Raw genomic sequence first — 22130 nt, 5'->3', positions numbered from 1 at the left:
CGCTCTCCCTCCTTAAATAGGGCACGGTCACTGGGAAGACACACACAAACAGGTTAATTGCCGTCAGGTGTAGTGATTCTGCCACTTACCTTCCCTGACTCCGCCCTCCTGTCACAGACTGGCGCTTGACCACGCCCCCGCTGCCACAGTGGTGTTATCATGAAATTTAAAATCGCCTAATTTTTCTCTTTAAATGATGCATTTTCTCAGTTTAAACATTTGATATGTCATCGATGTTCTATTCTGAATAAAATATTGGATTTTTGAAACTTCCAAATTGCAGTCCATTTTTATTTACAATTTGTACTTTTGTCCCAACTCTTTTGGAATCGGGGTTGTATATTAGCAGTTTACTGTAGGTATGTGCTTATTAAAATTAACTTTGCTAGGCAGGTTGATGCCCCAAGCATATCCTAAACTGCAGAAATATAGATCTATGAAGTTTCCATACTCCCAGCTTAATGCCCAGGATCAGTAGGGCTGCAAGCTCATCACTAAAATCTGCTGGACTCTAGTGCTATATTCATACAGCAGGCAAAAGTGATCCAAATATTTTTCTTCAAATGTGAAATTTATTTGCATGGCTGTGTGAACAGCACAAACCACACTGGATCTGATACCTAATTCAATGAGTTTTAAATTTTTATTAATTAAGATGTCTTAAAATAATGACGGATGTCATTTCTTTCATAGATTGAGTCAGGAAGGGTGTTGGTGTTCTTAATCTCAATTTAGTCTATTGGCTATAGTTGCTAAAAATACTGTATCATGGCGCATTTAGTTTTACATGTGTAACTCCTATCAAAGTTGACTTTTATTTTAGTGCATTTACTATAGCTAATAATACTTGGTGAATTTGGCTTTATATGTGTAATGCCTACAGTTAAAGCTATTGAATTTTTTTTTTTTTCTTTTAAATATTTTGGCTGTAGATAACAATGAACTGTCAGTACATTTGGGTTTACATGTATAATTTAAAATTTCTTTTATGTGAGGTGATGCAGTGATTAATGCTGTTGCCTCATACCAAGAAGGTTATGGGTTCAAACCTCCATTGCTGACAGGTCTTTCGGTGTGGAGTTTGCATGGGCTTGGTGTGGGTTTCCTCCATGTACTCTGGTTTTCCCTACAGTTCAGACATGCAGGTTGGGTACAATGGGGTCACTGTAACTGGTGCAAGCTGTAGTGGCTTCCCAGCCTGTGTGAATTATATAAATGCACTATAAAATCAAATTCAGGAAACCAGTTGCCTTGAAAGTTAACTTGAAATAATCATATTTACTTATGTTTATAATGGCTAATTGTCCTTTCTTGCAGCTGAAGTGCGAAGGACGCAGTTCAGCATGGCCAAGTTGAAGGCATACAAAGGCACCACAGGCAGCTACCATACTAATGTCTGACCAGGGAACATGACCCAGATATCAACACCTATGGGCAATTTAGAGTATCCAATTAACCTAACAGTGTGTCTTTTGAAGTGTGTGTGTGTGGGGGGGGGAAGAACCAGAGCACAGGGAGGAAACTCACACAAACGGGGAGAACATGCAAACTCCACACACAAAGGCCCCTGTCAGCCACTGGGGACCGAACCTTCTTGCTGTGAGGCGACAGCACTAACCGCTACACCATGCTGCCACCTATAAATTAAGTTTACTTAAAGCATAGTTGTGTTAACTCGATTGTTCCTACTTTTAAGTAAAATAACTTGCTTTAAATTTACACTTTTTTACACATTAAATAGCATGTACACATCTAAGTATTACCAACTTGTATAACCCAAGTTAATGTGACTTAATGAGTCTTGCTTTCCTAATAGAATTCAGGAAATGGATTGCCTTAGAAAAATAAAGCATGCACGCCAAAGAATTCTCATATATAAATAAATACTTTGAGTGCTCACATGAGGTAATGGGAAGTCACACTGGCTAAATTAATGGTGTTCAACAACTCCCGTGAAATAAAGTTTAACCTAAGAACCCTTAGTGAGTCCATATAATGTAACTCTGGATTCATGAAAATCGACTCCCATTATTTCAGGTACCGACCAGTCCTGAGCAAGAACATTCTGGTGCCATACCTGTAGCAGCCTGAACAACATGCACCTATACAAGTGGCATATGAAAACATGCACCACCAAGCCCTATGTCTTTTTTTTTTTTTTTTTTAAATGTATGATCAATTACCACTTCAAGTTAGTGGAATAAAAATGTACATCTACAAATTTTGGTAGAGGTTAAACCATGGCTATATCTGCGGTTATCCTGTGTGGTCTGGAATCAGCTAACTTGGCAAATATTAATGCTAGCCTTAGCCAGACACATGAAGTTAATGTTTAACTTAATTTCATGGAAATTGATGTTTAATAGAAAATATGACCTGAAAAAGCAACTGTGAGTAACCATAGCTAACAAATGTGAATATTTCTGTTGGTTAACTTGCCAAAAGATTCACCTTCAGCTCTTGGCTGGAAGTGTACATGCATGAACAATTAAGTGTTTATAGTCGTTAGAGCTTTGGTAACAGATGTACTTTTTTTGGGGGGGGGGAATATGCACACCAAATTACCAGCGATTGCTCCTCTGCCCATGTGCAGTGCAGAGGTCATTCAGTTTATTTGGATTTAAATTGTGATTTACTCAGGTGTGTTAAGTATTAGATCTCTATAACCCTCAAGTGGGGTCACTTATGACCCTGGGCATATCATTTTGCGGTTTTTATACATTTGATCTGAAATATTTCCTACCATGAATTTCAGTTAACTTGTCCTACAGCTGTTTATAGGTTTTTGCAGGGATCAGCTGAATGGTGTGGTAAGAGTAATGAAAAATTGTGGGGTCACTTATGGCCCTGGAAAGAAGCATGGGGTTTCTTGCAGTAGTTCCTGATCAAATTTTGCTTTTACCAACTATCTGTATGTTGTACTTGTTGCAGTGAACCATGGCAAGTAGACCAAGACTGACTAGATTTACAGCTGCAGAAGCATTGAGACCAATGCTTGAGGCACAAAGTGATATAGTTCAAATGATGGAGATGATTAATTTTAGTATTAGCATATCTGATAGAAATAGCATGTCAGCTATTATTAGCATATAGTTGCTAGTTTTGATGTTAAAGATCCCATCACTGTAATGGATGTTTTTGTGCCTACTTTTCATGACACATTTTCAGTGTTGACTTAAGTAAATGTTCCAGTAAAAGAGACTGTCTAAATTGTTATTCTTATGCTGTGTCTCTTTACCTTCTTTCTGCATTAAAATTTGTTGTAAACAATACCTATATATTTTTTTCTCTCTAAATAGTATGTCTTGAACACAGGAAGTGGTATGTATGTAAAACCAAGAGAAAATGACTAGGTACACATTCATGTATTGAATATAGCAGGGTCACAAATGACCCCCCTGGTCATATTAGTCGCTAAAATAGCATGGTTGCTTGAAGGTTAATGTAAAACGAGTATGTTACTAAAATGAGTTGAAACACTAGGTCAGCATGAAATAAGTATACTAATCTTAAAGTAGTGGTTGTGTGTATACACATCACTATGGCAAAAGCTGAATTTAAATTAATGAGTTTTTAAAATGGCGGCACGGTGGTGTACAGGGCCATGCAAAGACCTTTGGAGGGGCAGGGGCTCAACATTCAAAAAAGGGCACTTGGAACAAATTTTTCACACAAGTTAACTGTATTCAAAACTAAATTTCAATTGCAACTGAACATTCTGTGTGTCTTGATAGAATATGTTGTGGACAACGTCATTCAGCCTTAAGTTTTCGAAGCTGCTAGAATGTTATTAATGCCGTCGTTCAAACTAAAGTTTCCGAATCTGCCACGTTAATGAAATGGATGGAGCAAATGGTTTAAATATAGCCTAGGCGGCTTCATTAAATGATAAACAACCCTACGCATTTACTGTTGTGTTCTAAGCTGCACAATATTGCATGTTCAGATAAGAAATGAAAGGAAACTTTCAGTGTGACCTTACCATGCCGTTCCTCACACTGTCTCTCACTGTCAACCGCCTGCATGCGCTTTCTGCATGGAGGTTCACTGAATGCATGACGTCATGGATTGATGCCCGCATTTACATAGAAAAACGTTATTTTATAAATCTATAATTTCATATATTATTGTCAAATTGTAGAGAATATTGATGTTGAAGCTAACTTTTACAAATATTAAAAAAACAACAAAACAGTCCCTATGAAAAGGGCACTTTGGACAGCAAACAGAAAAGGGGCAGGGGCTAGAGCACCTGTAGCACCGGTTCATTGCATGTGGGTGGTGGTGTAGTGGTTAGCACTGTCGCCTCACAGCAAGAAGGTCCGGGTTCAAGCCCCGTGGCCGGCGAGGGCCTTTCTGTGTGGAGTTTGCATGTTCTCCCCGTGTCCGCGTGGGTTTCCTCCGGGTGCTCCGGTTTCCCCCACAGTCCAAAGACATGCAGGTTAGGTTAACTGGTGAATGTGAGTGTGAATGGTTGTCTGTGTCAGCCCTGCGGTGACCTGGCGACTTGTCCAAGGTGTACCCCGTAGTGTTGTGACGTTTGCGAACGAACCGATTCTTTTGAACGGCTCCTAGGCATGAACGATGAGAACTGGGTCTCGAGCTGGGGGAGCCGTTCTTTCTGTCGTTCTTTTTCTGTACTGTGTTTCAGATGAAAAAGCTCCTCCTTTACGCCTCCTCCCTTCACGGAGTTAGGGAAAGGTTACGGTGAGGGCACAGTGGTGCCTATTTGTCTGATATGCAAATGTAGCTATCAGACAAATAGGCACCGATGTGACATCGGGGAGTGGGAGGTGGTCGTCAGAGCGCAGCCTGTGGTCATGCTGCTTGCACATGCGCTCTCCAGAAAGAAAAAAAAAAACCCTGCGTGGCTCTGTTTCAGAGTAGTTAATTGGAGGGTTGGGGAGTTGGGGGAGGGATGGCACCAGTTGTGCACGCTGTCTTCACGTGTACCCAAAAAAAAAACCACGTGGGCGAGACCGTCAGTTCAGTTGCAGTCCATACCTGTCAACCCTCCCGTTTTTCCCGGGAAATCCCTTATTTTGACTTATTTCCCGCTGTCTTCCCGTTTTTTTTGTTTTGTTTTTTTTTTCCCGAAAATATCCTGTATTTTCACAATATAAAGTCGGTAGGTCCAGAATTCATGACGCGCCTCTGACAGGAGTTTACAGCAGGAAGTCAGGCCATGAATTCACGTCCCCGCCCTCTCAGGCATCAGTAATTACAGAACTACATCCGGAGGCGAGGCTGAGCAAGTGATTAGGTCCAGTGTTGCCAGACTGGGCGGTGTTGGGCGGTTTCAAGTGCATTTTGGCGGGTTTTGAACATATTTTGGGCTGGAAAACGTCAGCAGTATCTGGCAACACTGATTAGGTCTGAGGTGAAGATGGCGATGCTAATAGCTAAGAAAAACATTAGCCTCTCTTTCTTTGATGATTTCAACAAGTGTGTGGCTGGAATGTTCCCAGACTCTTCCATCGCAAAGAAATTTTCCATGGGGAAAACGAAAGCCTCCCAAATAATCAAAGGTAAGCTACACATGTTTACATTAAGTATGTCCTGGCTAAGACCTCATAAATAGCCTAGTGTAAACTAATTGGTGTATTAACTGTTTTATCCACTTATTGTCCATTTTATTTTCTATCTGAAACTTACCCATTTTAAATCACTCTTGGTTTAATATCTTATATTATTATCTGTCTGTCTGTCGTTCCGAGGCCATGACTATGGTAAAACCATAATAAATTGCAATGGAATTGAATTTGACTGGTTATATAATGACCTTTCTTATTTTAACATAAGATACGTATTTTAGCCCTTAATTTGGGAAATAACTGGTACCACTGAAAGCAAATAAAAATAAATGTATAGTTTATTCACAAATGCACTCTATAAACCCTAAGCATATTGAGTTTGTGTCTTGGCTATCACCAACATGCACCAGAGTACAGGAAATCACAAATACTAGATAGAAAATTGCCCCCCATTCAACTACACACCCACTTTTGGTGAAGGGTATGACTTTCCGAAATTTTCCCTTATTTTGAGTTAAAAATCTGGGAAATATCCCTTTTTTTCAAACCTCAAAGTTGACAGGTATGTTGCAGTCGGAGTGAGGAGGAGAACAGACGTGGATTTGGAAATGAGCCAGAGGAAAAGGAGCAGCGTGTGGGCGCACTTCACCCGTGAGCCAAACAATAAAGCAAAATGCAACATTTGCCAGTAAAGCATTTCTTTCAAGTCGGGGTCAACAAACAATCTGGGCATTTAAAAACACAGCACCCAACTGTGCAAGTCACAGAGGTGCGCACAGAGCCAACTGAAACAACCAGCAACAGTGACGATGAGGCCTCCACCACCAGTGCATATTTATTAAATATTTAAAAAGAGCCAAATGAGCCAGTCTTTTGAACGGCTCTTTTCAAAGAACGGATCACGAAGATGCGGATCCCATCAAAGAGCCATAAATCCCATCTCTAGTACCCCGCCTTTCGCCTGTAGTCAGCTGGGATAGGCTCCAGCTTGCCTGCGACCCTGTAGAAGGATAAAGCGGCTAGAGATAATGAGGTTTTTTTAAAATCTATTTATTGTAGCAATAATGAACTCACTACACTTGATTTACATGTGCAACTCCTGGAATCAAAGTTAATGAATCTTTTTAAAACTTGATAGATTAATTTTATAGAAAGAATGGCGTATAATATACACTTTAAAAAAAATTATTTCCATTTCTTAAAATAACAGTAAAGACTTGATTTCAAAGTCATTTTGATGCTTTAAAAAAAAACAACCACCCTAGGTCTTATGTGGCACAATCCCTCCATCTAATCCATAACTGATTATCCAGTGCAGGGTTGTGAGCAAGCTGGAGCCTATCCCAGCTGACTACAGGTGAGAGGCAGGGCACACCCTGGACAAGTTGCCAGGTCATCGCAGGGCTGACACACAGCCCAACAACTATTCATTCTTTGGACTGTGGGGGGAAACTGGTGCACCTGGAGGAAACCCACACAGATGGGGGGAGAACTTGCAAACTCCACACAGAAAGGCCCCTGTCAGCCACTGGACTCGAACCCAGAAACTTCTTGCTGTGAGGTGACAGTGCTAACCACCATGCTGCCCATGTGGCAAAATGACTGCGTAATCACTTTTTTATATATATATATATATATATATATATATATATATATATATATATATATATATAAAATATAATATATTATATATAAAATATAATATATTTTATATATATATATATATATATATATATATATATATATAATAGTAAATCATTAAATATGCTGTAATACATCTTACTACTTTTACTCCTAATGTAATGTTGCAATTTTCTTATGCCCTATTATTACAACCTTCAGAATGTGGAAATCTTAATTTCTGGATTTTTTTTTTTTTAATGATTCTTTACATTCACACAGTGCTATGCAAAAGTGTTAGGCACGTGTAAAGAAATGCTGTAGACCAAAAATGGCTTTTTTTTTTTTTTTTAAAAAGTGAAATATTTCAATGTTCAACACAATCATTCCCCAGCAGCTCATACAAAAAACTCAGACATTTGGGACTCAACACCACTCTTTGTAACTGGGTGTTGGACTTTCTTACAGGGAGGTCACAGAACGTGTGGGTTGGCAGTAACACCTCCAGGACCATCATGCTGAGCACAGGGGCCCCACAAGGGTGTGTGCTCAGCCCACTGCTCTTCACCCTGCTGACCAATGACTGTACCAATCTACAGCACCAACCACATCAAGTTTGTGGATGACATGACTGCGGTGGGCCTCATCATTAACAACGATGAAGCCAACTACAAGAATGAGGTGAGCCAACTGGTCGAGTGGAGTAAAAACAATCTCTTCCTGAACATGGAGAACAACAGATTGTAGGTGACTTCAGGAGAGGTCACTCACAGCATCCCCCTCTGACAATCAATGGTGCTGCAGTGGAGAGGGTGAGCAGCACCAAATTCCTGGGGGTGCACATTGCTGAGGACCTCTCCTGGTCCAACAGCACTGCATCACTGGCCAAGAAGGCTCAAACTTCCCTCTACTTCCTCCGCAAACTAAGTGCATGATCCCCCCCCCCCCCCATCATGTGCTCATTCTACAGGGGCACCATTGAGTATCCTCACTGGCTGCATCACTGCATGGTACAGAGGCTGCAGTACCTCCTGCCAGAAGACTCTGCAATGCGTAGTGGACACGGCCAGCAAGATCGGTACCCCTCAGCCCTCCCTTACGGACATCTATCACTCCTGTCTCACCTGCAGAGCCATCAGCATCGCTGGTCAAGTTTATTTGTATAGCGCTTTTAACAATAAACATTGTCGCAAAGCAGCTTTACAGAATTTGAACGACTTAAAACGTGAGCTAATTTTATTCCTAATCTATCCCCAATCAGCAAGCCTGCGGCGATGGTGGCAAGGAAAAACTCCCTCAGATGACATGAGGAAGAAACCTCGAGAGGAACCAGACTCAAAAGGGAACCCATCCTCATTTGGGCAACAACAGACAGCATGACTAACAGTTTTAACATGACAGTTTCGTTGATGTAACTCTTCATTGATGGAAACTTGAGTGCAAAACTGTTCATGACAACTGCAGTCCTAAAGTTAGCAAGTCAGCTGTAGTCCTCAGCCATAAAAGCATTACTGTAAGAGTCCAGAGCGTCCTCATGGGGCCATCCTCCACAGGGGCGATGCGATAAGACTCTAACCAGACACAGGGCACCAGGATGGATCAAGCAGGTCCGAGAGGCAGAAGAGGTCAGCATCTCGATCCCAGGACCGACATGTAACTCAGAGGGACGGGGGGGTGCTGGTGACACCTCCCACCCTTCACACTCACTCTTCAGCCTCCTGCCCTCAGGGAAAAGGTACCAGAGCCTCCAGGCCTGCTCCACAAGACTGCTAAACAGCTTCATCCACCAAGCTGTCAGGATGCTGAACTCTGTCCACTACCTACCCCTGGTCTGTAACACATTAGTTTACACAAGAAAACTAGTAAGGCGAGACAAACAGCATTTCGATTCTCCTATATGTCCTGGATATATAGTGAATTGTCAAATCTTTGAATCTTGAATATTTAAAGCGAACTATAAACAACAGTAAGCTATAAATGAAAGTCAATATTTGGTGTGAGATGACCCTTTGCTTAAAAAAGTAATCTCAGGTACAATGAGTGCAGTTTGATACAAACTCCCCCCCCCCGTAACATTTAATTTTGTGCTGGAAAATGAACATTTGGAACTAATAAAATGTTTTTGTACTGACCTCAGTGTAGAAGTCATAAAATGGATAAATCTATAACCCTTTGTTAGACCATTACTATCTTTATATATGGTGGCGTGTGTGTGAGAGAACTACTGTAGTTCTTCTGTTAGACTCTTCTCCTATTACTTTAGTCTTGCGTCCCACTGCATACATGTCAAGTTATACGGTTTCCCCGTATTTTGTACGGGAAAATGCAATCCATAGGGCCAAATCACTCAATTCTGATTGGTCAATCAAGGAGGGCTTTTCCCCCCCCCCTTAACACGGGGCCATATTTCTGAAATGCTATTGGCTAGTTCATTGCTTGGTTATGGTTACAAAAGGTTAGCAAATTTTGTCAACAAAATGGCCGACTCTGCTGCCTCAGCAATGTCGCGTTTCGCTATATTTGACGAAGAAATGATAAATCAATTGAAAGCTGCACGCGAAAATGAAAATACCAAAAAAAGTACGAATTTTTGGCTTTCCGTGTTTAAGAAATGGGCTGCAGAAAGACAAACGACTCTCTAGTGGCATATGAATGCTGTGAGTTAGACAAGGTGCTGTCACAGTTTTATGCATAAGTGAGGAAAGAAAATGGGGAAAACTATGAACCAGACTCTCTTAAAGTAATGCAGGCAGCATTGGATCGGCATCTGAGATGAGAGAAATGTCCGGGATCAATCCTGAAAGATGTTAAAATCCTGTCCCAGATCCTTGTCATGATGAAAGGCGCTTTAGAAACTGATTCAAACGTGCAAGATTGGTTCAGAAAACGGGAATGACAAATGTTGTGAACTTGAATGGCTAACGAAGTATGAATTTGGCCCTATATATTAAACAAGTAATTGCATGGTTCCTTGTAAAATTAAGGATCAATTTCACTTGTGATTTCGAAGTTTTGAAATTTTGAAAATTTCGAAATCACTCAATCCTTAATTTTACTCAGCCCCATACGATTACCTATACTGCGTACACTATTTTCATACGGGAAAATAACATGGGGCGGCACAGTGGTGTAGTGGTTAGTGCTGTCGCCTCACAGCAAGAAGGTCCGGGTTCGAGCCCCGTGGCCGGCGAGGGCCTTTCTGTGCGGAGTTTGCATGTTCTCCCCTTGTCCGCGTGGGTTTCCTCTGGGTGCTCTGGTTTCCCCCACAGTCCAAAGACATGCAGGTTAGGTTAACTGGTGACTCTAAATTGACCGTAGGTGTGAATGCGAGTGTGAATGGTTGTCTGTGTCAGCCCTGTGATGATCTGGCGACTTGTCCAGGGTGTACCCCGGCTTTTGCCCGTAGTCAGCTGGGATGGGCTCCAGCTTGCCTGCGACCCTGTAGAACAGGATAAAGCGGCTACAGATAATGAGATGAGACTCCGAGAATTTTCTTAGCATCCACCATTTATTTTTTTCAAACACGCATGCCCAATGAAATGGAACCATTTTCGATTTATGTGGTTTTATAGTTGCACGTGGTTTTCTCGGTCATTTTAAGTACATCGGCTTGGACTGCCCAGGCTTCTGTGACGGCTGCAGAAGTTATGTTCTGCCAATTTCTCGTGGAACACAACACCCCCCACCCCCCACCCCCCCACCCCCCCGACTGTGGCAGACCATTTTTTGCAGCTAGCGAAAAAAGTTGCCCGATTCAAAGACTGCACAGGTAAGCATTTTGTTTTTATTTATTTATTCAAGTTTTTACTGTTTGCATGTAGGAAAGCTTCCTCCATTATCATGATAATTTAGGGAGGCGATACTGGAAGTCGCCGTTTTATATAATGGCAACTGTAGTTACCCGGCGATTTCTGGTTTCGCTTCCCTAAACATTTTAATTGCTGATAGACATTATATGTAGACACAGATGACCAACACTCGTTACTACCATCAGTCGTCAGTAAACTGGAAAAGTATTGAATGAAGAGTAGTGGTGGTAACGACCGTTGGTAACCTGTCTCTAAAATGTGTAGTAGGGGATGGAAGCAATTTAACAACATCTACATGTTTGTCGTGCTCTGACTTTTTCTTTTACTGACCAGGAAAATAATAGATGTATATTGGGGAAAGGTCTTCGATGTAAAAACTGCTCTGGGTGTTGCCAGGTTTCCAGTGCTGAAACAACTTTTTACTGCTTTGCTGTGCCTCCCACATAGCAATGCAGATAGTGAGAGGGCTTTTTCATTGGTTAGGAAAATTCATACCGAGGACAGAAAAAAAAATATGGCTGCAGACACATTAACTGCATATCTTTAAATTAAAATGAACTGTGATGAAGAGCTACAACTGCTACCCAAGCAGTGATATTATAGCTAGTGCCAAATCTGCAACATCTTTGTACAACAAAGAACACTCCAAAAAGGAATAAGATTTAAATTCTTGTTATAAATTACTGGGAAGATTTTCAATTTAACTTCATAATTTATTAATATTTTCACTTATCCTTGTTTACATAATATACTTGATGTGGTTCAGTCATCTTTAGTTGGATCTAGCACCTTTTTTTTCTCAAATGGAACTCATACTAACCTTCATTTACTACTATTTTAATTAACATACCTACTTAGTACTGCTGTTATTTCAAGTAATTTTCTTTGGTGGAATGTAATATTGTAGGTGATGTCAACACTTGTCAAATAGAACTTTGTGTAATTTTTATGAACTATTTAATACATTTTATTTGTAAAATTTACATCAATAATTCTGGGATTACTGATACAATGTATATTAAATTAAGTTTTATAGTTCAGTCATTCTCTAATTGTTTACTTGACTGTACGTAGTCCTTTTTAATTCAGTAGTTTTTTCTGGGATCTAAAATTTCTTTTTATTCAGTACATGCTTATTTGATCCCTTTAACTTGATACACTTGTATTGTAATAGGCATATTTATAATGTGGAATAAAACAATCGGTGCTCTGGATTATATATTGGAATTTTTTCTCGTGTATAAGGGCTCATGGGTGTATGTAAGGGAAAAGTACAGATTTTATAAGGGCATGGGGAACTAAAGGTTGACATGTAATGTGTAATGTATGATTTTGTTGAAGCTCGTTGTCTTACTGCAGTTGGAAAGAGGCATCATGTGTTAATATTTGGCTGATTTATTTATTTATCCTTGAACTTCGAATCTTTGAATATCTTCCAGCTTTCACATCACCAGGCTGCAGTGACTCACATCTGATTTTCTGCTTTCATGTGACACATCTGTTTCTGAAGTTTTTTTTTTTTTAATGGGAGGACAGCATAGATGAAGTGATCTCGTTTAAAAACAAACATTCTGTATTGACGATTCTCTAATACTGTTAATCAGACACAATGCAACTGTGTCTGAGTAGTTTCCAGTGAAAGGCCTGCAGATATGACTCTTATCTGTGTGCGACACCATGTTTACAGCTCTTCTTATGTAACATGGCGCATTGCTGAGGTAAACATTAATCCTGGATTGCTTCATGCATTTCTCAGTGCAAATGTATCACCGTGCGGCAGGGCATTTTTTTTTTAAAGGATTTTCCACTAGGAGACCAACTGGTCAGGGCAATACAATCACAGGCCCCAGAGTCCATGCGGCTGCACCGTTGCGCCATATTCTGTGATGCAAAGTGGTTCACCAATCAGCATACAGACAAACACACTACAGTGACTACACAGCTATCAAGAGCAATTACCAAGCACAAATGTTATGTCAAAGACACTCAAAGTTACACAGTAATGACATCAGATTCTGACATCAGCCATCTCAGTAACCAAATTTTAGTTTTGTTTTTCTTAACCAACATGATCTTGTGTGTATATCTTATAACACAGATCTTCATTTTCCTTGTTAAATGTATACTTGCATGGTACTTGGTTAATTAATTGCAACTGATTGAACCAAATGACAAGACATGACTTGGTTTAAAATTTGGTCTCCCAGTGAAGCTGGTTTGGCATTGACTAGGAGACCAAATCTGGTATTATGTAAAAAAAAAAAAAAAACCTCTTTAAATAAAGACTTCATCTCCATTCATAATGTAGTGGGGCTAGTGTCAGGTTTTATCGATGGGCAAAGACTAACAACTTTGACTGTTAAAGGAACAGTCCACCGTACTTCCATAATGAAATATGATGTTCTCTGAATTGAGACGAGCTGATCCATACCTCTCCGAGCTTTGTGCGACCTCCCAGTCAGTCAGACGCGCTGTTACTCCTGTTAGCAATGTAGCTAGGCTCAGTATGGCCAATGGTATTTTTTGGGGCTGTAGTTAGATGCGACCAAACTCTTCCACGTTTTTCCTGTTTACATAGGTTTATATGACCAGTGACATGAAACAAAGTTCAGTTACACAAATTGAAACGTGGCGATTTTCTATGCTATGGAAAGTCCGCACTATAATGACAGGCGTACTAACACCTTCTGCGCGCTTCGACAGCGCATTGATGCCTTCACTCCTCTTTGGGCACGGCCAGGTGGGTGAATGCCCTGGTCTGTCCGCCCTGTCTAAAAAAAAAAAATGATACAACTCGAGCCCCATGGTAAAATTGGGACTTTGTCATTTTTCCGCATGAGGCCCATGGTAAAACCACACTTCCAGGAGGGGCTGCCGTCTGCCTCCCAAGCCGGCTGAGAGCGCTCCTTGTCGGGCACGGCCAGGCGGGCGAATGCCCTGGTCCGTCCGCCCTGTCTAAAAAAAAAAAAAAATGGTACAACTCCGAGTGAAGGTATCAATGCGCTGTCGAAGCGCGCAGAAGGTGTTAGTACGCCTGTCATTATAGTGCGGACTTTCCATAGCATAGAAAATCGCCACGTTTCAATTTGTGTAACTGAACTTTGTTTCATGTCACTGGTCATATAAACCTATGTAAACAGGAAAAATGTGGAAGAGTTTGGTCGCATCTAACTACAGCCCCAAAAAATACCATTGGCCATGCTGAGCCTAGCTACATTGCTAACAGGAGTAACAGCGCGTCTGACTGACCGGGAGGTCGCACAAAGCTCGGAGAGGTACGGAGCAGCTCGTCTCAATTCAGAGAAGAACATATTTCATTATGGAAGTACGGTGGACTGTTCCTTTAAGATGGTATAAAGAGTCATTCGGGAGTTTGATAGAGTCGATTCTTTAGTGATCTGAGGGAAGCGGCTATGATTCACTGACTCGCGTTATCATTATTCTGTACAGAATGCGGTTCTTCATGACCTAAACAGTCTTCGAGGACTGGAATCAGCCTACAAAGTTGGGGTTTGTGTTTCTGTAACAGATTCACCCTGATAATACTCTCATCTGAGGTGGAAAACGTATCGAGTGACGTATCGAAATCACTTCTTTCCTTTGTATTTCTCTTCCATCTTCTGCACCGGAACAGACTCGGTCATGAGCTCTCTGTGAAAACTTAGCGCTCGAGCGCCACCTGTCGGCCTCGCGCTCAGTCAGCAAGCAGCGGAGTGATAAATGGGCGCGCGCGCGGCCCTGAGCGTCATTCCAGCGTTTTGTCAGTGAGTGAATTCATCATGTTTGTGCGGATCTTTCTCATCCTGCTCTCTGTGGCTGGTGAGTCTTTTAGCTCTTGTATATAATATATAATATAATAATAAATATAATATAGTCTTGGTAAGATCAGTGAAGTTGACTAATGAGGCTTTCGTTCTTTTCTTGGAGGATATTTCTAATAGTATACCAATACATGATAGTATTTTTTGGAGTTGTATGTTTAAAAGGTTTGAGATATTAAAAATAAAATGAAGTACAGGCAAAATAGCCCGTACGGACTGGGGGGGGGCTATTTACTATTACGAACTTCACATATCTAGACTTGAACACAAAGTTTAGGCATGGTAAGAATAATCGATTTAAAAAAAAACCCTCCTTATGCGCAAGAGGATGCGCTGTTGATGTTCACTGACGCACCGGTTTGTTTTTGTGCATGCTGTAGCCTACAGGCTTAAATAATTTAATTGACGACCCTATTTTTCTTCTAGTTTTGGCAAAAACAGGTGTCGTTCCAAACCGCGAGAACTCACCGGAGGTGGGTGGATAACCAGTTTGTCTGTTCTGTTTGGCGGAGGTGTCAGTGTTGTGTAATGTGTTTTTTGTTTGCTTGTTTTTGTTTGGACAGGCTGCTTGCGAAAAATACGTCTTCCCAATGTGCACGCGCGAGTACAGCCCTGTGTGCGGCTCCGATGGGAAGACTTATGCAAATGAGTGCATGTTCTGCTTTGAAAATCGGTACGTTTCTCCTCTGTTCTGTACATTTTCGCTCTTTATCAGCTGCTTAGTTTCTATCAGGTTTTGCTGGGAACAGGGGAAACACTCACGGGGTTCTACTTCTACTGCAGCACCAGGGTTGGGAACATGTACTCTACAGAATCTACCCCCATATCTCCCAATCTCACTTCTTGGATTCTTTAACCACCCAGTTTTCCCTTGAATCCATGGGAACCAACAGTTAGACATGGTTTTTGTTCCGTCTCAGATCTTGATACACCTGAATTGGGTAAACAAAGACTCTATAGGTCTCAATTACCTGGCCGAGGTGTGTTGGGAGTGTAACACAAACCTGGTCTGGCTGGGGGTCCCTGAGGAGTTGGTTGGTGTTTGGTTTGGTTCCCCCAGTGTGACTTGAGTATCCTTTTTTATTTTAAATGAAAAGTTTTTACTTCAGCCCACTCTTTTTCAGACATGTAAACTGAAAACCGCTTAGTGCGTCCTTGTTTGTCTCATCTCATTATCTCTAGCCGCTTTATCCTGTTCTACAGGGTCGCAGGCAAGCTGGAGCCTATCCCAGCTGGCTATGGGCGAAACACCCTGGACAAGTCGCCAGGTCATCACAGGGCTGACACACAGACAACCATTCACATTCACACCTACGGTCAATTTAGGGCGTACTCACACCTACGTTGTTTGGTCCGGACCAAACAACTGAACAAACCAAATTTCCCTTGGTCCAGACCCTTTGGGTTGGTCTGAATACAAACCACCGAACTCTGGTCCGGACCAAACAAGCGGACCGAGACCGAGCTGCAAGGTCGGACTCGGTGCAGACCTTTTGGAGGTGTGAAAGCAGACCGGACCTAATCTGACAGTTTTGCTTTTTTGTACCTCGGGAGCTTCCGTCGCTTGTCGAGCATTATGGGAAACAGAGTCTTGACACTCCACCGCAAAGTGCAAACACTGTTTCGGTTGTCAAGGGAACCTTACAACAGTCGTTCAGTCATTCAGACCAGTGGTAGGCTAGACTACAGAGTACAAAAAATGAGTAGGGGGCAAACGTGGGCCGAGGAAGAAACGCGTACCCTTGTGGATATATGGGCAGATGTCCACATATCTGAGCTTTTGGAGAGAACACACAAAAATGCCGACGTGTTTGCTGTATTCAGTGAGAAAATGAAGGGGAAGGGGTTCACGCGCTCCCCAGAACAATGTCGGCTAAAAGTGAAGAAACTCCGTCAGACCTACATTAAAATCAGGGGCATTCTTTCAAAAAGTGGCGGTACTAGCGACGCAAAAAAGAAGTTCATCTATTGCGTGAAGAGCCAGAATTGTCACAACATGATGTGCACTCATCAGTGCTATCCTCCGTAGCCGCCTTGCCCTTTTGAAGTCGTCGTTGATAAATTACTTGTACAACAGCATAGTAATCGCACAATTGTGAAAACAGTGAAAACTGGAAAAAACGTATAGCTTTGATGACATTAAAAAGAATAACAGCACGGAAAGCCTCCATGACTACTTTTGAACTTAACGCTTTGTGCGCGTGTCGTCTCTGACCAATAGCTGAACGACCTCAGGGCGCGTGGCTTTGTTGACAGATTTTGGTCCGCTTACTAAAATGTACAGTGTGAAAGCGAACCGCACCAAAATGAAAAAATAAAAAAAACATTTGGTTCGGACCAAAGCAAGTGAACTATCCTGGTCTGAATACACCCTCAGTCACCAGTTAACCTAACCTGCATGTCTTTGGGGGAAACCGGAGCACCCGGAGGAAACCCACGGGGAGAACATGCAAACTCCGCACAGAAAGGCCCTCGCCGGCCACGGGGCTTGAACCCGGACCTTCTTGCTGTGAGGCGACAGCGCTAACCACTACACCACTGTCCGCCATCCTTGTTTGTATTTTTGATTTATTATTACGTATATTTATGGTTTATTTTCTAATTTAGTAGCTTTTTACGTGTTCTTGTTGCAAATGCTGTTTTGCTTTTCTTGTTTTCTGCTTATTTATTTTGAACATGTAAACCAGGGGTGTCCAAACTGATCCATAAAGGGCCGTGTGGCTGCAGGTTTTCATTCCAGCCAGGCAGCAGCACACCTAACTTGGCTCATTCAATCAATCTTCACACAGTCAAATACTTGCAGCCACACCCACCCTTGATTAAAGGGTGGGTGTGTCAGTTGATTGAATAAGCCAAATTAGGTGTGCTGCTGCATGGCTGGAATGAAAACCTGCAGCCACACGGCCCTTTATGGATCAGTTTGGACACCCCTGATGTAAACAATCATCAAATGAATACCACAAATATGGACACTTATGAGCATATTTTATGATTGCAGTGCAGCACTTACTGTAAGCCCAGTACTTACTACTGTCTTTTTTTTTTTTTTAACAGGCAAAAACTTCTCAATGCTTACATAGTCCAGACAGGGGAGTGTTCAGTGTTTGGATGAACAGGAATAATGATGCATATATCCGGATTATGATCCATCAAAAGACTGTCTTTTAATATGGAATATCATTTGACCGGTTTTAGATTTGTTCTTTTTCCTCATGTGTTTTGGATTTTATGTCTAAATTCTGTATTAAAGAAGTGAGACTTCTGCCAGATCACGTGTGTTGTCTGTCTGTAATAGCACTGATCCATTGACATTCATGCTCATTAAGCAGCTTCATGTACAACTGTTTTAATACAAATAGTCACATTTTCTGTGCAAGGGTATAAATATCACAAGCAAAAAAGTTATTTGCTACTGACTAACCAGGTACAGGTGGCTCTAGAGTTGTTAATTTTAAAAAAACGAAATTACACTTGATCCAAACACGTAGTATAAATGATCTACATTTAAGCAGTGTGCATGTCAACATTTTTCCTGAGTACAATTCTAATAATCACTTAACTTTTAATTTGAGTCTAGTTCAATCCCTGATTTAACACCACTTGAACTGTATCAGGAATGACACATTATGGGGAACTCTAGAGGCAGTTATTTCCAGGAGCAAGGCAAGACTTCTGTTTTGATGTATTTTTGTTTGGGGGGGGAATCACATTATGTAAATTGGTGATAATCACACATGTACAATAAGCTTACGTTCAGCAAATGCAGTTGTGGTATTTGATGCTGTCAGTGTAATTTATTAAAAAAATAATGTGGGTCCGTCTCAGAAACTGGTCTCTCATTTGGGACATTATGGTAAAAAAATAAACTTTTTACCCTTTTTTTTTTTTCTTGCATTTACCCAACACTCAATGTTATGTTTAATAAGAATATAGTGTCTTGCTTTATCTGGCCTCCATTGTGAAATCAAAAATTTTACAATTCAAATGCTTTTGTAAAATTGATTTACACATAAAATAACTACATCATGAAGAATTAAAGCCCCTCCTTCAGATGAGTGAAAATATTGAATAAATTTCCTCTTTTTGATTGCTTGGGTTAAAAATGCCAAGTTATGATGACTGAATTGATTATTCACTTAAATATTGATATGGCAAAATGGGACATGATGGGGGAAAAATCAAGAACACACTGGAAAGATGAGAAGAACGACGGTGGTAAAAGAACAGCGACTGTACCGGCTGAAGGTCGCACGGGTCTCTGCTGTGGCGTGCGAGCAACGGGACATCACTACCGCACTGGATGAGGCGGGGGCGGGGCAAAATGACTGGCTGTAGATTCTATCAAAAGTTCGATCTAAATTGACCATGGTTGCAAAATATTGGCCAAAAATACGCAAACACTACGAAATATGAAAGTAAGATGAAAAAGAAACATTCTATTGCCTTATACTGCAAGACTAAAACAATAAAACTGTCAAAACTCACCTTTTCAGTGATAACGTCTGAACAGATCACCCGCGTAACACAGATCGCAAATGGAAGCACGATCAACTTCTAACTGTTGTAGTGGAAAATTCCATTCTACACATGCAAATCATTGTGTGTCCTTCCCCGCACACAAATAACACGCTACGGTAAAAAAAAAAATAGACCACAACTCATTTTATAGCTCAGAAATTCATACAAGACCAGCTACCATCATAACATATTCTGTAAGAAACGTATTCTATACCTAACTTTCAGCTTTCGTTTTAAAAAACAAAATTGCAGATTTATAACTAAATTTTTATATGGCGTAGTGATTTTAAGTTACTACTTTTGGTGAGGTAGTGACCTTGACCCTGAGGCTTTCCATTTAGATCAAAACACACGATCGTATTGGTTTTGGGTATGCGGAAAATGGAGTTACAACGGTGATCAAGTATTTTGCATGATGTTTTATTACGGTTATGATTATTCTGTGAGCGCACCAATCCTTAGGTGTATAAAGTTACAACTTAAAATACAATTAGTGATCACTAGACTTTTCAGTGGACTACAACCTTTTTAAGGGAATGCGATGGAGTCAACCATTTATCATGTCCCAGATCAAGCCGCCATTTTTCCACAAATTTGCAGAATTTTTGCCAAATTCTGAAGAGTATTCACATCAAAGTTTTAGTTTTATCTGTATTATTTCATCATTTTATTTCAAATTAAAACCAACACTATTCAAAACCGTATAGTTTATTGACTGAGTATATTTAGTGGGGTACCCCCACAGACCCAGCTTCTGAGATAGACCCATATATATATATATATATATATATTGATCTGCACTCTTAATGTATAACCCTACAACTGAGTGAAGCCTAGGCTGCTTAAAACCCTTATTGATCCAAGAAAGTGTTAAATAACCCATGAATTAACCCCCCCCCCCCCCCCCCCAAAAAAAAAAAAAAGTTTGTGGTAAGTTTATTTTCTGAAGGGTATAATATGCATGTTTCAAATTCTTCTGGAAAAAAAAAATGTCTGGTTATCTCATTCTCATCTCATTATCTCTAGCCGCTTTATCCTGTTTTACAGGGTCGCAGGCAAGCTGGAGCCTATCCCAGCTGACTACGGGCGAAAGGTGGGGTACACCCTGGACAAGTCGCCAGGTCATCACAGGGCTGACACATAGACACAGACAACCATTCACACTCACATTCACACCTACGGTCAATTTAGAGTCACCAGTTAACCTAACCTGCATGTCTTTGGACTGTGGGGGAAACCGGAGCACCCGGAGGAAACCCACGCGGACACGGGGAGAACACGCAAACTCCGCACAGAAAGGCCCTCGCCGGCCACGGGGCTCGAACCCGGACCTTCTTGCTGTGAGGCGACAGTGCTAACCACTACACCACCGTGCCACCCATGTCTGGTTATAGTGAACACAAAACATTGTTTTGTGTGCTTTGTGGAGGAAACTCTACACATCGACACATAGTTGACCTTTACAGCTTCTATTAACTGTGCAGAGATTATGCATGAAATTAAAAATGGGGAGTTTCCTCAGTAAAAGAATGCATTTACCAGTTATATACCATTCACATAAATCATACAGCTAAAATACTTTTTTGGGGGCTTTTTTTCACCTTTATTGGATAGGACAGTGTAGAGACAGGAAATGAGACAGCGAGGGATCGGGAAACGACCTCAGGTTGGAATCGAACCCGGTTCCCCAGATTTATGGTATGGTGCCTTAGCCACCTGAGCCACGACACCCCCATACAGCTAAAATACTGAAATAAACTTTTATAAAAAATATTTTTGTTGCATTTCCCTAAAATGCAGTACTTGTTTATACAGAAATGCCTTCAGATCCTGGCTATCTGCAGATATAGTTTACTCAGTTAAGTGCAATAAATGTCCTCTCATCTTTCACAATACATATGAATGGATTTCTTTTATTCTCCATTTCACACAACTGGAAATACATATTTACTTTTAAAATATCAAACCAAAATAGTTATTAATTGTTTACATTTGTTAGTTTCATTGCTTAAACAAGCCTCTCAGTGTCCTTTTGATAAGTCATATATATTCTGTATATCTCTATCAAATATGATTGTCAGGTTGGTAGGTGATGCTTTTGAGACACGTGTCAAAGGCACTAAAATGTCTGATGCTCGCTCAGACAAACTTCGTTCCACTGCAAGAGGAAGGGGTAAGGAAAGTTGGGGTGGGTGGGGAGTTTGGGGTTGGGGATAGTGAGGTTATGCTACAGGAGTCAAAGCTACAAAACAGTCCTGAAATGCAAACTCCTTCAGAACAGAAAGCTGGTTCTCTGCTGCTGTGTTGTCTCATGGCCTGTAAGTTTTGATCACGTCCTTGATGGGTCTCCGGCAGATCGGACAGCAAGCGTTGATCTGTTTCTTTAGCTTGAGTCCACACTCATGACAGAGACACATGTGTCCACATGTGTAAATGACGGTGTCCACCTCCTGATCGAAGCACACGGTGCATTCGCTGCCCTTACTGTTCAGTGGCGTCTCTGGAAAGGAGAGGCTGGGCGAGATGGGGGGACTGAGAGGAGAGCTGGGGGCTGTCACTAAGAACAAACGCAGATAAATGTCAGGATTTAGAGGAGTGCAAACACGCTAGTGAAAATGCATTACTGCTTTTCTGAATTAGTGCAAAACCACCATTCAACACCTGTGCAATGCATTTGGGGTTTGAGGGCATGGCTGTGAATATTGGGGTAATTTAAAAGGGAACGGAAGTCATTTTTAAACTTGCTTTACTTCTTAACGTGTTGTTCAATTACGTTTTCGGTTTTAGTAACCTTATATCGTGACTCGTATTGGCAACTAATTGCAATT

At 41.1% G+C, this 22130-nt stretch overlaps 2 protein-coding genes across 5 annotated transcripts in view; one reads left to right on the top strand and one right to left on the bottom strand.

The window, feature by feature from the left end:
• Positions 1-14389: 14389 nt before the first annotated feature.
• LOC132890528 (trypsin inhibitor ClTI-1-like) lies at positions 14390-18051 on the top strand. The gene is made up of 5 exons (XM_060927455.1): positions 14390-14473; positions 14598-14782; positions 15211-15257; positions 15348-15457; positions 17839-18051. The coding sequence occupies exons 2-5, from the start codon at positions 14743-14745 to the stop codon at positions 17894-17896; spliced, it is 255 nt and encodes an 84-aa protein (XP_060783438.1). The 5' UTR covers positions 14390-14473; positions 14598-14742; the 3' UTR covers positions 17897-18051.
• Positions 18052-20881: 2830 nt separating this feature from the next.
• The window catches only part of neurl1b (neuralized E3 ubiquitin protein ligase 1B), a 134932-nt gene continuing 133683 nt past the window's right edge, over positions 20882-22130 (bottom strand). For all 4 annotated transcript variants that reach the window (XM_060927452.1, XM_060927451.1, XM_060927453.1 and 1 more), the window contains exon 5: positions 20882-21859. In XM_060927452.1, coding sequence (XP_060783435.1) covers positions 21612-21859 — 248 coding nt within the window. In that variant the 3' untranslated portion in view covers positions 20882-21611. The remainder of the gene's footprint in view (positions 21860-22130) is intronic.

This window comes from Neoarius graeffei, chromosome 8 (genome assembly GCF_027579695.1).
Source record: "Neoarius graeffei isolate fNeoGra1 chromosome 8, fNeoGra1.pri, whole genome shotgun sequence".
Lineage (NCBI taxonomy): Eukaryota > Metazoa > Chordata > Actinopteri > Siluriformes > Ariidae > Neoarius > Neoarius graeffei.
The sequence above is the reverse complement of the archived record's forward strand: the minus strand, read 5'-3'. Positions and strand labels throughout refer to the sequence as shown.

Bases quoted from the DNA above. Each gene is read 5' to 3' on its own strand.
- LOC132890528 (XM_060927455.1), top strand. From the start codon at position 14,743: ATGTTTGTGCGGATCTTTCTCATCCTGCTCTCTGTGGCTG. The intron at 14,783-15,210 runs GTGAGTCTTTTA...TTTTTCTTCTAG, and splicing joins CATCCTGCTCTCTGTGGCTG to TTTTGGCAAAAACAGGTGTC. The intron at 15,458-17,838 runs GTACGTTTCTCC...TTTTTTTAACAG, and splicing joins ATGTTCTGCTTTGAAAATCG to GCAAAAACTTCTCAATGCTT.